This window comes from Podarcis filfolensis (genome assembly GCF_964270895.1).
Source record: "Podarcis filfolensis genome assembly, chromosome: 8".
Taxonomy (NCBI): Eukaryota; Metazoa; Chordata; class Lepidosauria; order Squamata; family Lacertidae; genus Podarcis; species Podarcis filfolensis.
Window position 1 is genome coordinate 63,907,002 of NC_139611.1, and position 11,999 is coordinate 63,919,000.

General features: G+C 42.9%; 1 protein-coding gene and 1 long non-coding RNA gene across 3 annotated transcripts in view; one reads left to right on the plus strand and one right to left on the minus strand.

Moving 5' to 3' along the window:
• Positions 1–7,237, plus strand: part of CNKSR1 (connector enhancer of kinase suppressor of Ras 1) — a 32,331-nt gene extending 25,094 nt beyond the window's left edge. For both annotated transcript variants that reach the window (XM_083627052.1, XM_083627053.1), the window contains 6 exons: positions 1,511–1,582; positions 2,072–2,145; positions 3,188–3,252; positions 4,037–4,175; positions 4,357–4,538; positions 5,181–7,237. In XM_083627052.1, the coding sequence (XP_083483178.1) occupies positions 1,511–1,582; positions 2,072–2,145; positions 3,188–3,252; positions 4,037–4,175; positions 4,357–4,538; positions 5,181–5,402 (754 nt within the window). In that variant the 3' untranslated portion in view covers positions 5,403–7,237. The remainder of the gene's footprint in view (positions 1–1,510; positions 1,583–2,071; positions 2,146–3,187; positions 3,253–4,036; positions 4,176–4,356; positions 4,539–5,180) is intronic.
• On the minus strand, positions 3–11,906 carry LOC310769177. Its single transcript, XR_014551488.1, has 3 exons — positions 11,642–11,906; positions 8,688–8,735; positions 3–1,029 (listed from the first exon to the last, which is right to left on the minus strand). It is a non-coding gene; the product is annotated as an uncharacterized lncRNA (long non-coding RNA).
• Positions 11,907–11,999: the final 93 nt, after the last annotated feature.

The window sequence follows — 11,999 nt, forward strand, 5'->3', positions numbered from 1 at the left end:
TGTGCAGTGAGCCTGATGGGTGGCTCTGGCGAGTTCTTGAACATTGAACAAACAGGGGAAGCTGACTTCTACAGGGTCAGGCTGCTGATCCATCTAACGCAGTATCGTCTACACCACCCTGGGCTCCAAAGAGGGACGTGCACATCATAAATCCAATAATTCACTGACTGGCAGCAACCCTCTGGGGTTTCAGGCAAGAAATCTTTTTCAGCCCTCCTTGGAGATTCTGGGGATTGAACCTGGGAACCTTCTGCATGCAAGGCAGATGCTCTTATCACTGAGCTACAGCCCTGCTCATAAATGAAAGGGAAATGCATCCATTAAGTAGGGAGAAAGAATGGCCAGGACCAACTACCCTCTGAGAATCACCCCAGCGGGGGGTTTCAACTAGCAACAGTGTAAGATGCTTACTGTTTTTGTTTACTTCACCTACTAATTGCTTCCTGTAAAACATTCTTGAGCAGTTGAATAATAAAAACATCAGTGGTATATTGTGGAATGTGAAACAGGAACCTCAGGTGTCTGATCTGGTCGGGAGGAGGAGGAGGTTTGGATCCCAAGGAGGGCTGTCAGAGGAGAGTTCAGCTCCCATAACAGAGTTCCCCAAGCCTGATATCGTCCAATGTGGAGCCACTTCCAGCACCTCCACCTGTCAGCAGGGAGGCTTCCCCTCCCAGGGTGGTGTTTGGGGAAAAGTCTGACATCAGTCTGGCTCCAACTCCACTCCTGACTCCCAAGGATGTGGCAGTGTCAGCACCAGGGCAAACATACCTTACAAATCCAGCCTATGTGGAGGAATAACATTGGTTTGCCCAACCCTGAGGCTCTAGGTGCAAACTGCATGAATTGAAGGGCCCAACCCAGGCACATGTCAAGTGTTGGATCAATGTCTTACCTACCCCTAGCCAGGGCTTGTTCAACTCCTCTGCGCTTCACCTGTTTGTAGCCCGTAGAGCTGTGTTGGGACGCTGTATTGATTTGCACAATAAAGCTTTCAGAATGGACATAGTGAAGAGTCCAGTTCCAGGTCTAAGGGGAGGAGAGCCAGGATAAAGGGGAGGAGTATGCAAAGCAGTTTAGTGAGGACCGAGCATGCTCAGTGGGCATGGAATGCTGACTGACTGATGCATGTGACGGTTGTCATGGGGGAAGGAAGAGGGAAAGGAATACCCTGGAAGAGAGCTTGGCTGAATGGCACCCTGAATGTGAGCATTCCATGCTGCAGCACTCTGTTGCAGGTCCCGCTAGTCGGTCATATTGTTCAGTTCATCAGTCATTTTATTCAAGTTCTTGGACCATAATTCTATCACTCTTTCATGTGCCTAGAGTAGAATGATCTTTCTCAGCATATCCTGAGCCAAAGAGGTTGGGAGAGTGAAGTTGCCCACTGCAACCATTTTCAAGCCTTGACACACAACTGTAACCATGCAGATTTGTAGTTGGGTATGGGCAGACCTTGCAAAGAATCATGGGGAATTCCACCACAGCCACCTTTTCTCTTTTTCTGCAGTGTTTTCCAGCTTACCCATGAGAAATACAAGCCCTTTATCTTTGCAGCAGAGACCCTGGCTGACCTGAGCATGTAAGTAGCCACATGGGAGTGACCTGAGCAATCTCAGGTTCCACCCTAGAAGCAACTTTGGGGACTGATGCATCCCATGCAAAGTCGTCTCAAGTAGTGTTGCAATCCTTGACAGATGTTGCCTGATTTCCCTAAAGGCCTCACTGCAACCTTATTGTGGAGGGCCATAAACCGAGAAAGATGACCCTAGTCAAATTCCAGCCAGGGTTTGCACAGAAAAACAAAAACTGTGAAGAAATCTAGGGAGTATCTGATATCAGCTGCTTCAAGCTGACAAATTCCTGAGTCTGTGTCTTTCCAGCAAATACCCAAATACACTTTGGGGAATGAAGTCATCAAGGGGAGTTGAGAGGCAAAGCAGCGTTAATACTGCTAATAAAAAGATCATATTCAAGTAGATATTTGTTTTTAGTGATTTCATATACTGCAGTGAGGAAAATTGTCTTGAGCATCTGGGTAAATCTCAAAACAGACTGTTTCTCTTCCCAGGTGGGTCAGCCGTTTGATAACTTCTATGATGAAATACACTCCAGTCCATAAATCTGTTCCACATAGGCAAGAAGGTGGGCTCTCAATACTCGATTCAAAATGTTTATGTCTCAACTTTGTAATTTACAAAAATCACTAAAATGCATCCTTGAAACAGCAGTATCAGATCTATTACTGCATTGCAGGGGGTTGGACTAGATGACCCTTGGGGTACCTCCCATGATTCTATTATTCTACTAAGAGTGCCTAAAATGCATTAAATTAGGTGCCTGGCAAGCATCCCGGGATGTGAGAATTCCAGAGGCAGGAGAGTGCCGTTTCCACAGTTGCTATCCATTTCTGATAGAAAGCTTATCTGTAAAAGGGCATCCACTTCATAAACAAAACCTATTCAGCATATTTTCTCTCTGTAAACTGAAGGGACTCTATTGCCTGTGATTCCTAAATCTATCTTGATTCCTAAATTCAGGTCCAGAGATGTTCCATTTGGTTTTGGCAGACAAGAGTCAGTGTTGTAGGGAGTGCTGAGCTACTTCACCAAAGGTCCAACACTTGGTTCATTTCTGTGTCACGCTAAGCCAAATCATGGGTCTCAGAGAGATCACAGCCATTTTGCTCCTCCTCAGATCCTGCTCCTGTGAGCTTAAGCCATAATTGAGCAGGCATACGGTTTGACTTGTTCCAGGCAAACTACAAGCTGCAACCAAGGTTTTTTCTTGGGTTTACAGGTCATGGTTTTCCTGGAGGAGGCAACCCACAAGATTGGTTTGGGACGCCACACTAAGCTAAGCCATGGCACAATTCATAGGAGCGCAGCAGCAGCAAGACTGAGGGGAGGAGTGGAGCAGGAACTCATGTGTTCACACGAAGCCATAGTTTGGCTTTGTGTTATGTGCAAACTGGTCCTCTGAATAAAGCAGCTTCCTCCATTTCTGTCTTGGGATTTTCAGAGACACAAACTCTGTTTTGACAGTGAGAAAGGACAGTACCACATTCTCTCTAATTGCCCCCTACAGAAAGGTAGAGAAAATATGTCTCTTGCTGGGACTGAATTTCATGTAATGGAATGTGATTGGACATTGAGAATTTTCTTTGAAAAAATTCCCCTTTGAACAGATTGCTACAGTGAAACAGAAGCAGAGGACCCTGAGGATGACTCTCCTAGGCATAGCTTTGATCTGGTAAGTGTCTTATGGAAGGATCATCTTTACTGTGCACCCCATAGTAAAGATGTGTGACCCAAAAGAGGTCCCCTGTTTGAAATTGCGAGCCCATCCCCATTTATCTGAGCTATGGAGGTAAGTGGGAATGGACTCACACACTCAGTGCCTGCCAAAAAGTTGTGATAATGCTATATTGATGGTGCAATTGAAATGTTGCTGTGGGGAATCCCCTTTTCACATCAAATGCAATTGGGGATTCTCCACAGTTTTTCATTCCTCTTGTTCATTGCATGATGTATTCAGGTAAAAATTAGTGCTGATGTTGATTTCCCCATCTTCCCTCCCCATCCTTTTTTCCTCCAGTTTCATGTCTCTTAAATTGTGAGCCTTAGGGAAGGGGTGTCTTCTCGCCGATATTTGTAAGCTGCTCAGGGGAGCCTTTGGGGCTGGAGCATGGTGTAAGAATGCCAAAATGGGCTTATCCACCTTTCTTCTTGTCCCACTGCTTTCCCCCTGGGGAAAACCACTCTTTAGTGCTCAACTGGAGCAAACAGCAATTTGGGTTTTCTCTGGATTGATTTTGGCTCTGATTTAGCACTAAAGAGTGGGTTTTCCCTGGGATAGGAGCAGGGCAAAACCACTCAGACCCGTGAGTAGAAAGTAAAGTTCAAGCGGAACACCGCTCAGACTCATGCTTTCTAGACATGGAACAAGCAGAAGGTAGACGAGCCCAGTGATAATGAATTTAGCTCTTCTTTACTCCATTTCTTGCATGCTATAATAAAATCTTACTTTCTTTCAGCCAAAGCGGAGGGAACTGGAAAAAGATCAGCTGCTAACAGGAGCTGCAGGGAATAACGAATCCCCAAGCAGGAGTCCTCTGGGTAGTCCCCTCCCAAGACAAAATGCAGACCACAGCCCAGCATCGCCCTCTCCCACAGGTGAGTTTTACGTTGCCTCCCCCTTCCAAGTTTATGTAAGAAGAAGAAAATGCAGCCTTCACAACACAGTTCATTATTCATCTCTGTGAAAGGCTGTTCCTCTTGTACTGGCCCTGCCCTCTAGGGCAGCAGAGTTCTAGAACGCTTTTGCTTATGGTTTTCAACCTTCTGCCTCGTGAAGATCCTTCAGGAGAAGAACTGGAGTCTTTGATCAAGTGTCTGAAGCAAGGCGGAGTGTCTCTCATTGGGAAACAGCAGGTGTTCACCCGCGAATATTACCGGAAGTCCTTTGTCAAGCGCAACAAGAACCCGGAGATCAACGAGAAGGTTCATCTTGTTCGGACCCTCCAAAGCACACTCAAGGTAGGTGGAGCATCACTTTACACTGGGGAGGAGAACATCTTTCAGCCTGAGGGCTGCATTCCCTTCTGGGCAACTTTCCAAGGATCACATGCTAGTGGTGGTCAAGGCCAGAGGCAGAAGTGGGCAGAGCAATAAATGTGAATTTTACCTTTGTACAGTCAGCTAGTGTCTATCAACAGTTGCACACACTATTGATCCTTCATCCCTCCAGACAGGCAGGAAGCATAATCAGAGTTCAAGAACATGTTCTGCATAGGCAGAAACGCTCAAGGAATGTGCAGAGCAAGGTCAGAGAGGGGGGATGACCTAGGGAGAGGAGGTGTAGCATGGAAAGTGAGGGGTGGACTAGAAGTCAGGTGTGGAGAACCTATAGCTCTCAAGTTGTTGCAGAACTACAACTCCCGTAACCCCGGGCCATTGGTCATGCTTGCTGGGGCTGATGGGAGTTATAGTTCAGCAAGCTATAGAGGGCCAAAGGCTCCCCACACCTGTGATAGATACCACAACCAGCATGGAAATGCAACAGGCTGGCATTTTCCTAAGCTTTAAAATCCTTGCAGTTCTGGGCTTCAAAGACTTAAAAATAAATTTAAAAAGAACAGTGCATCAGCATTAAAGATGGGACCTTCCTTCCTCCCTCAGGCAAAAACAGCTGAACTTCAGCTACTCGATATTCTTCTGGATGACTCTGAACTGACCTCTGAGAAATTCAGAGCATGGAAAGAACAACATCAGGAGTTGTACCAGGAAATCCAGGCCTGGTGGGCCAAGAGGGTGAGCCAAGAGGATGGCGCAAGAACAGACTATGTGTCAGACTTCAACCCAGAGGACGCTGTTGCTGCTGCTGCTGCTGCTCCTCCATAAACTATTTTGTCAGCAGGATATGTGCTCTGTGGATATTACCTTCCTCCCTGTTCCCATAAACAAACTCAGATGGTCCTCTCACCCAAGAGAGAAAGAATATGAATGACAAAGAAGAACTTCTTGCTGAACTGAGAGATTAGGAAGATTGTTTGTTGTCATGGCGGGCATTTTGATTTCATCTGGGTTTATTTTTTTTAAAGAAGACAGACACATGTTTCTGACAGTGCAAAAGAGAAGCCTGACCCAAGGGAGCAGGACACTAACTGCTGTCTGTGGACCAACATCTTGAAAAAAGCTGAAAAAGCAAGATTTTAAAGTTGCTTTCCGTAGCTTTGTTTCCCTTGAAAAAGTTATTCAGAAAGCAGCACTTTCACTGACACGTTTCAAGTTGAAACTCTTATGTGTAATTTTAATAACTAAAAAGGCATCCTAGCAATGTGTGGTTTTCAATTTTAAATGACCGGTGGTTTGCATCAGGAACTAGCTTGGGTGGGATAAGCATATGCAAGAATAAATAATACTGGCTACGTGTACTATTAAACTGCAAAAAAAGGCTCTGACAATTTATAGATTCAAGCCTATCAAACATGTTACTTTGCATATATCTTCAAAATGATGGCTTTCAAATTGTCCAGTCCCAAAACAATGAAGTGTACGTTGAGCTATAATAAATCAAGTATTTTTTTTTAGGACAATGCTTATCCTTTTTAAAAAGAACACTTTTGGAGAAGTATCATCTCCTGCAATTCGAATATACCCTTTTTATCTTGTATTTATATCAGCTTCCAGCATATTTGTGTTAATTATAGCCATCCAAATAGATTTCCATTTTCAGTGGGCCCATGTAGGCTTATTTGGCAGAAGCGGCTGTAATGATGAGGCTGTAATGATGCATGGATAGTGTCTGGCAGGACATGCCCTTTTAATACCCCGCAATGTCCCTGTTGCACAGTCACTGGAGGCATTGTGGGAAATCGGCTGATTGGTGCTGACAGCAAACCCCACTATCCAATCAGGAGCACATTTTAAGGCCCCTGCTTTTTCCTGTATAGCCACAGCTTTAGCTGCCCTATACAGGGGCGTAGAAAGGGAGGTGCAGGGGGTGCGGCATGCCCCAGGTGTCATCCTTGAGGGGGCTGACAAAATGGCACACCGTGGGAGTCGGCACTTACCACAGGGCCTGGCCTGCAGCGCGCCCAATCCACGGGTCTCTCCTGGGAGCGACGCTGTGGCCTGGGGCCCCGCGCTGCCCAAAATGGCAGCATGAGGCTTGCATCCGCCATTGCGGCGCCCCCATATGCAAATTGCCACGGCACCCCCGCGTGGCGCACCCGTGGGCAGCTCGCCCCACCCCCACCGCTCCTGGTGCCGAAGCGGCTAGCTACGCCCTGGCCCTATACTTGGTCACATATGACTTGCTCGTTGGGCTGGAGATTCACAGAATCATAGTTCCCCCATGCTGTTCCAGGGTATCTGGGTTCAAACCCCACCTGCCCCTTTTAAAACTTTGGGCAAACTGGTTTACCATAGACAAGACCAGGAACAGTGGTTACCTATCTGTTCAAGGAGTTTCCTCCTAATTATTTATGTTGCTGCTGGAATTATGTATATTTTTTGCCATGAGCTTGTATAATTTGATATGCCCTTTTTGCGTTGGTTGTTTAAAATCCTTTGTTGATCTTTTTGTAAGTCACTGCATTCTTTTAAACAAAAAAGTAACTTCAGCTTCAAAAATAATAAAATATTTAATAGGGATTTGTTGCAAGATCAAAAAACTTGCAGAATACTTTAAAAAAAACAAAACCCTGTAAGTGCTGAATGATAAATATTTGTTTGTGACTTCTCATTTCCTGCAATTCTTTCTAAGAAGTGGATGGGTTTTGTTTTGTTTGCTCCAAAGCTCTGCATACCTTCACTATTATCTAAACTGAGGCACCAATACAACGCTGGAGGAACAAGTATCCTGAAGACGGAACTCTTGGCATTGCAGTGCAGGATTCTATCACAAACATTCCTTCCTAGTTATTCATTGATGGGTGGAGGCAGGAAGAGAGGGAGTGGCAGTATTAAATTACTGACCATAGTAAAGCTTAAAACCACTTTATTTCCAAAATAAACACAGAATCTCAAAAAGAATCCCACAGTCTATTAATGCTTCCTCTTAGCAGTAAGACTTTGTCAAAATAGGAATGCTCCATAAATCTAAATCTTCAGGAAAATCAAAAAGCCAAATTTTAAAAGGGTAAAGGATTTGATCAAGATACATGCAAGATAAAGGGGAGATCCACACATCTTTAAAGAACATTCAATGCACATTTAAAGCACTTGACTTCCCCCAAAGAATCCTTGGAATTGCAGGCTCATTCCTACCCATTCCTGGGAAGTCTGTTAAACTAATATATTATAACTATCAAAAGAAATAAAAGCATTACAATTATATAAAAATAAGTGAAACACAGTATTGTTTTAATGGAACAAAGCAGAGCAGTATAGATCCAATAAAAGAGGTGAGTCTCATTTAAAGACCAGGATAAAGAGGTATGAATCTTCAGCATGCAAAGAAAGCTATAGAATGAAGATGCCAGGCTCACTTCCATTGGGGAGGGGTCTGTAGGTATGTAGTTTTTCAGATATTTGGGGCCTAAATCATTTAGGGCTTTAAAACACTAAAGTGAGCACCTTGAACTGAGCCAGGAAACAAACTGGCAAACTACTGCAGCTGTTTTAAAACAGGGGTTATGCGAGTTCTAAAGGCAGTACTATTTTGGGGGGTGCTTTTTGCATGTTGGATAGGTTGAAGTTTCTAAATTATCTTCAATTCCTGCCCCATGTAAAACACATTGCAGTATTCCAACCTGAAGTTCATCACTGCATTGGAGTATGGTGGACAATACATTTCTGTTTGAGAGGGACCATAGCTAGCAAACCAGCTGAGCTGGAAAGAGTCACTCCTAGTCATGGTTGCTACCTGAGCTTTCAGTGACAGTGCTGGATCCAGCAGCACCCACGAGTGGCAGACTTGTTCCTTCCAGGAGAATGCTCCAGGAGAATCCAGGACAGGGATATGATGAGTACTGTTCATCAACAAATCCTTGCAGCATCAACATTTCAGTATAATCTAATGTCTAGTCTAGATTAGACTTGAATTCAATTGGATTTACTCCCTGCTAAATGGGATTGCTGTCTTAATCCTCATATTCCATCCCTATCTCAGTATAACACACCCCTCCCAATTGTGGTTGAAACGTGCAGATACATTATATTCTTATATCCATTACACCCTACCTGTTGACCTGCCCACTTCAGCCTTGACAGGTTCATCTCCCAGTCTTCCTGTCATGAAGCACAACACACATTTCCTGATAAGCTTTTGTATCCTCAATTTGCAAGTCATCACTGAGCCACATCCTACAAATATTTTTAAAGAGTGCATGCTACCACATACAAAGGTTGGATTAAAAGACCCACCAACCCGTTTTGTTCCACCAATTATCCTGAAAAACCGAATTCAGTTCCTTAATAATCCACATAGTAGGGCATAGGTAGATTCCTTAAGCTGTTGTCATGCTTCCTTTGGAAACTTGTAGCCAGGCACATCCCAGAAAAGGTTTTGGCTGCTCCTCCACTCCAACCTAGATAGACACATGTTCCAAGATGGAATTTGTCCATATCTGGGGTCTCTGTGTTTGCAATGTTAGATAGGACTCTGTATGCCATATAGGATGTTGCATAGAGGTATAAGACTCCAGAGAGCAGGAGCAGGAGCCCAGAGCCTCCTGTAAGGCAGTAGTTTGGATGTTCAGACCACCAACGTGTCCCCACATGGGTAAGAACATAACTCAGGAAGCCACCAAGCAGAGAGATGATAGTCAGGGCCCTCACCATCTGAACAGGCCAGGAGATAGCCATCTCCTCTGGAACCGGTTGGCATACCTTGTCTTGTATGCTGGTCATCTCCATACAGCTCTCCCAAAGGCCGTCACTGAAGGAGACATCTTCATGAGGGAAGCCAGGTCTTTTGGGGAACTCCCGCCATTCTGGGGTTACTGTAGCTGCCAGCATCAGAACCCATCCCATGGGTGCAACCACCAGTCCTAGCACCATGGTGCCGGTTGCCATAATCCACTTAAAATGTCCGTCCTTCCTATAGGAGAGCTTAAACCAGACTTGCCCGTCGCCCTAATTTTGGTCTAGCATCAGAATCCAAACTGTTGCTTTTATAATTTTAGTAGCCACATCAGCTTCATCTCTTTCAAAGCACAATTACAGACAACTGGGAAAGGAGCTCACTTCCTAGAGGGCAAGCGTCATAGCACAAATGAGACAAACCAACTCCATTGAGTTACATATTAATGATCCTTCTATTTCTGGACCCTATTCATGGCCAGTCATAATGAAGGCCTTTAATCATTAATAAGCAACACACCAGCAGCATGCACAACAATTAATCTTGAATGATTATGCTCACATTTATAACCTAACCCACGGTGGAATCAAGGAGATTGTAAAATTAAAACAAGGGAACAATTAACAGTGGAAGGTTAAAATTTTCAGTGGTTTTTCTCATTTACAATCAGCAGAGAGACTTAAGTTGGGGAAAAAGACTTGAGGTATGGAACAAAGCAAGATGGATTCTGAGAAGCAATTGTATAAGGATGATGAACATGTTATATAAAAAATGTTTAAACGTTTGTTGAAATTTGAAATGTAAGAAGAACTAGTTAAATAATGCAGGATTAAATGAGCAAAAAGTGTTGGTTATACAGATGGAACAATGGGAACATATACATACAGGCAAAAGGGTTAAAATACATACTGTGCTATGTTCTAAAATAGAATTTTTACAAAATGATGTACCATTGATATTTAACTCCTGAGAAATTATTTAGAATATATAAAAATGTTCCAAATATTTGCTGAAAATGTCAAGAACACGAAGGGACACTTTATCATGCTTGGTGTATGTTCAAAAAGCTAAAAAATACTTGATACAAATACACAAATTGATAAAGAGGATTTTGAAAGTTAATATTCAGCTGAAACAAGAACTCTTCCTGTTGGGACTAATGGATGATATATAACCAGAAAAAGAATATGGAATATTATTTCAATATATGCTCACTGTGGTGAGATTTTTATATGCATAAAGATGGAAGATAATAATAATAATAATAATAATAATAATAATAATAATAATAATAATAATTTTGTATCCCACCCACTCTGGGCAGCTTCCAACAAAAATTAAAAATACATTAAAATGTCACACATTAAAAACTTCCCTGGACAGGGCTGCCTTCAGATGTCTTCTAAATGTCAGGTAGTTTATCTCTTTGACATCTGATGGGAGGGCGTTCCACAGGCTGGCTTTTGGAAAGGAGAAGAGTTGGAATTCTATTACGGAGCAAGGGTTTTGCATAAGTCTATAAAGCTGATAGTCATAGACCCACAAGTCTTTTCTTTTTCATTTTTTCCCTTCTTTAGTTTTAATGTAAAAAACTAAAATGCTTGGCGTTTGATGTTAACATTTGTATATTACTTCTTTTTTGTTTTTCTTTTCAAACTTTAATAAAAAAAAACTTTTTTAAAAAAAATAACCTCAGCTAGGATTTGGCCAATGTGGTATCCTTCACATGGGGCTGGACTGCAACTCTCACAGTTCTGACCACTGGCTATGCTGCCTGGGCTGTCTCTGATCTAATTTGTCCACTAGATTTAAAGCCGATAACATCCATGAGCTGGATGACATTAATGTTATTAGCAACATAAAGAACGGGATTTCTTTTCTTTTCAAAGGTACGGCAGCAATACACAGAAAGCATTATAAAGAATCATAGCATTGTAGAGTTGGAAGAGACCCAAGGGTCATCTAGTCCAACCCTAACCAAAACATACCGGTAAGTAAATCAAGGTTTATATATATGAAAGTAATTATGTATATGCAATTTTCTTGGTTTTTGAAACAGACATTCTCAGATAAATGTGCAAAGGAGATTTACGCAGTAAATCAAACATTTAAGAGAAATCCAAAATCCACAGTCGGGCAATACTTTTATTAGGACAAACGAAAACTATTGCTCAACTGTAGATTTGAGTGGTGTTTTTTTTTGTTGCTCTTCAAGAGAAATGGAAAAGTGGAAGTACTTCTCAAAAACGCAGTGCTCTAATTTATTAATGACACATACATATAGCAACTATAGATGAACATTATTTTATTATTAATGGTGGCTCCTATTTACCTGGGAGTAAGTGCCATTGAATTCAGTAGGGCTTACTTCTGAATAGACATAGTTAGACTTCTGCTGTCAGGTTACAGAGACCTGCCGTGAATAGCTGTAATGGTCAAATTTAGGGATGAATTAAAAGTTGCTGGTTGTACAGTACAACTGACAATAGAAACCCCGTTTTGATGGAATGAGGCTTCAGGTATTTCCGCCCTCTCCTCCACTACCTCTGCCCTCACTACGGTTCTCGAGAAGGGACAATTTTTTTCTTACGAGAAATTGAATATTCGAGGAGAGGGGACTTGAGTCCGAAAAGAACATTCATTGGGTGCTCGCCGGCCAATTACATTCGGAGGCTGTGAACCAATAGGAA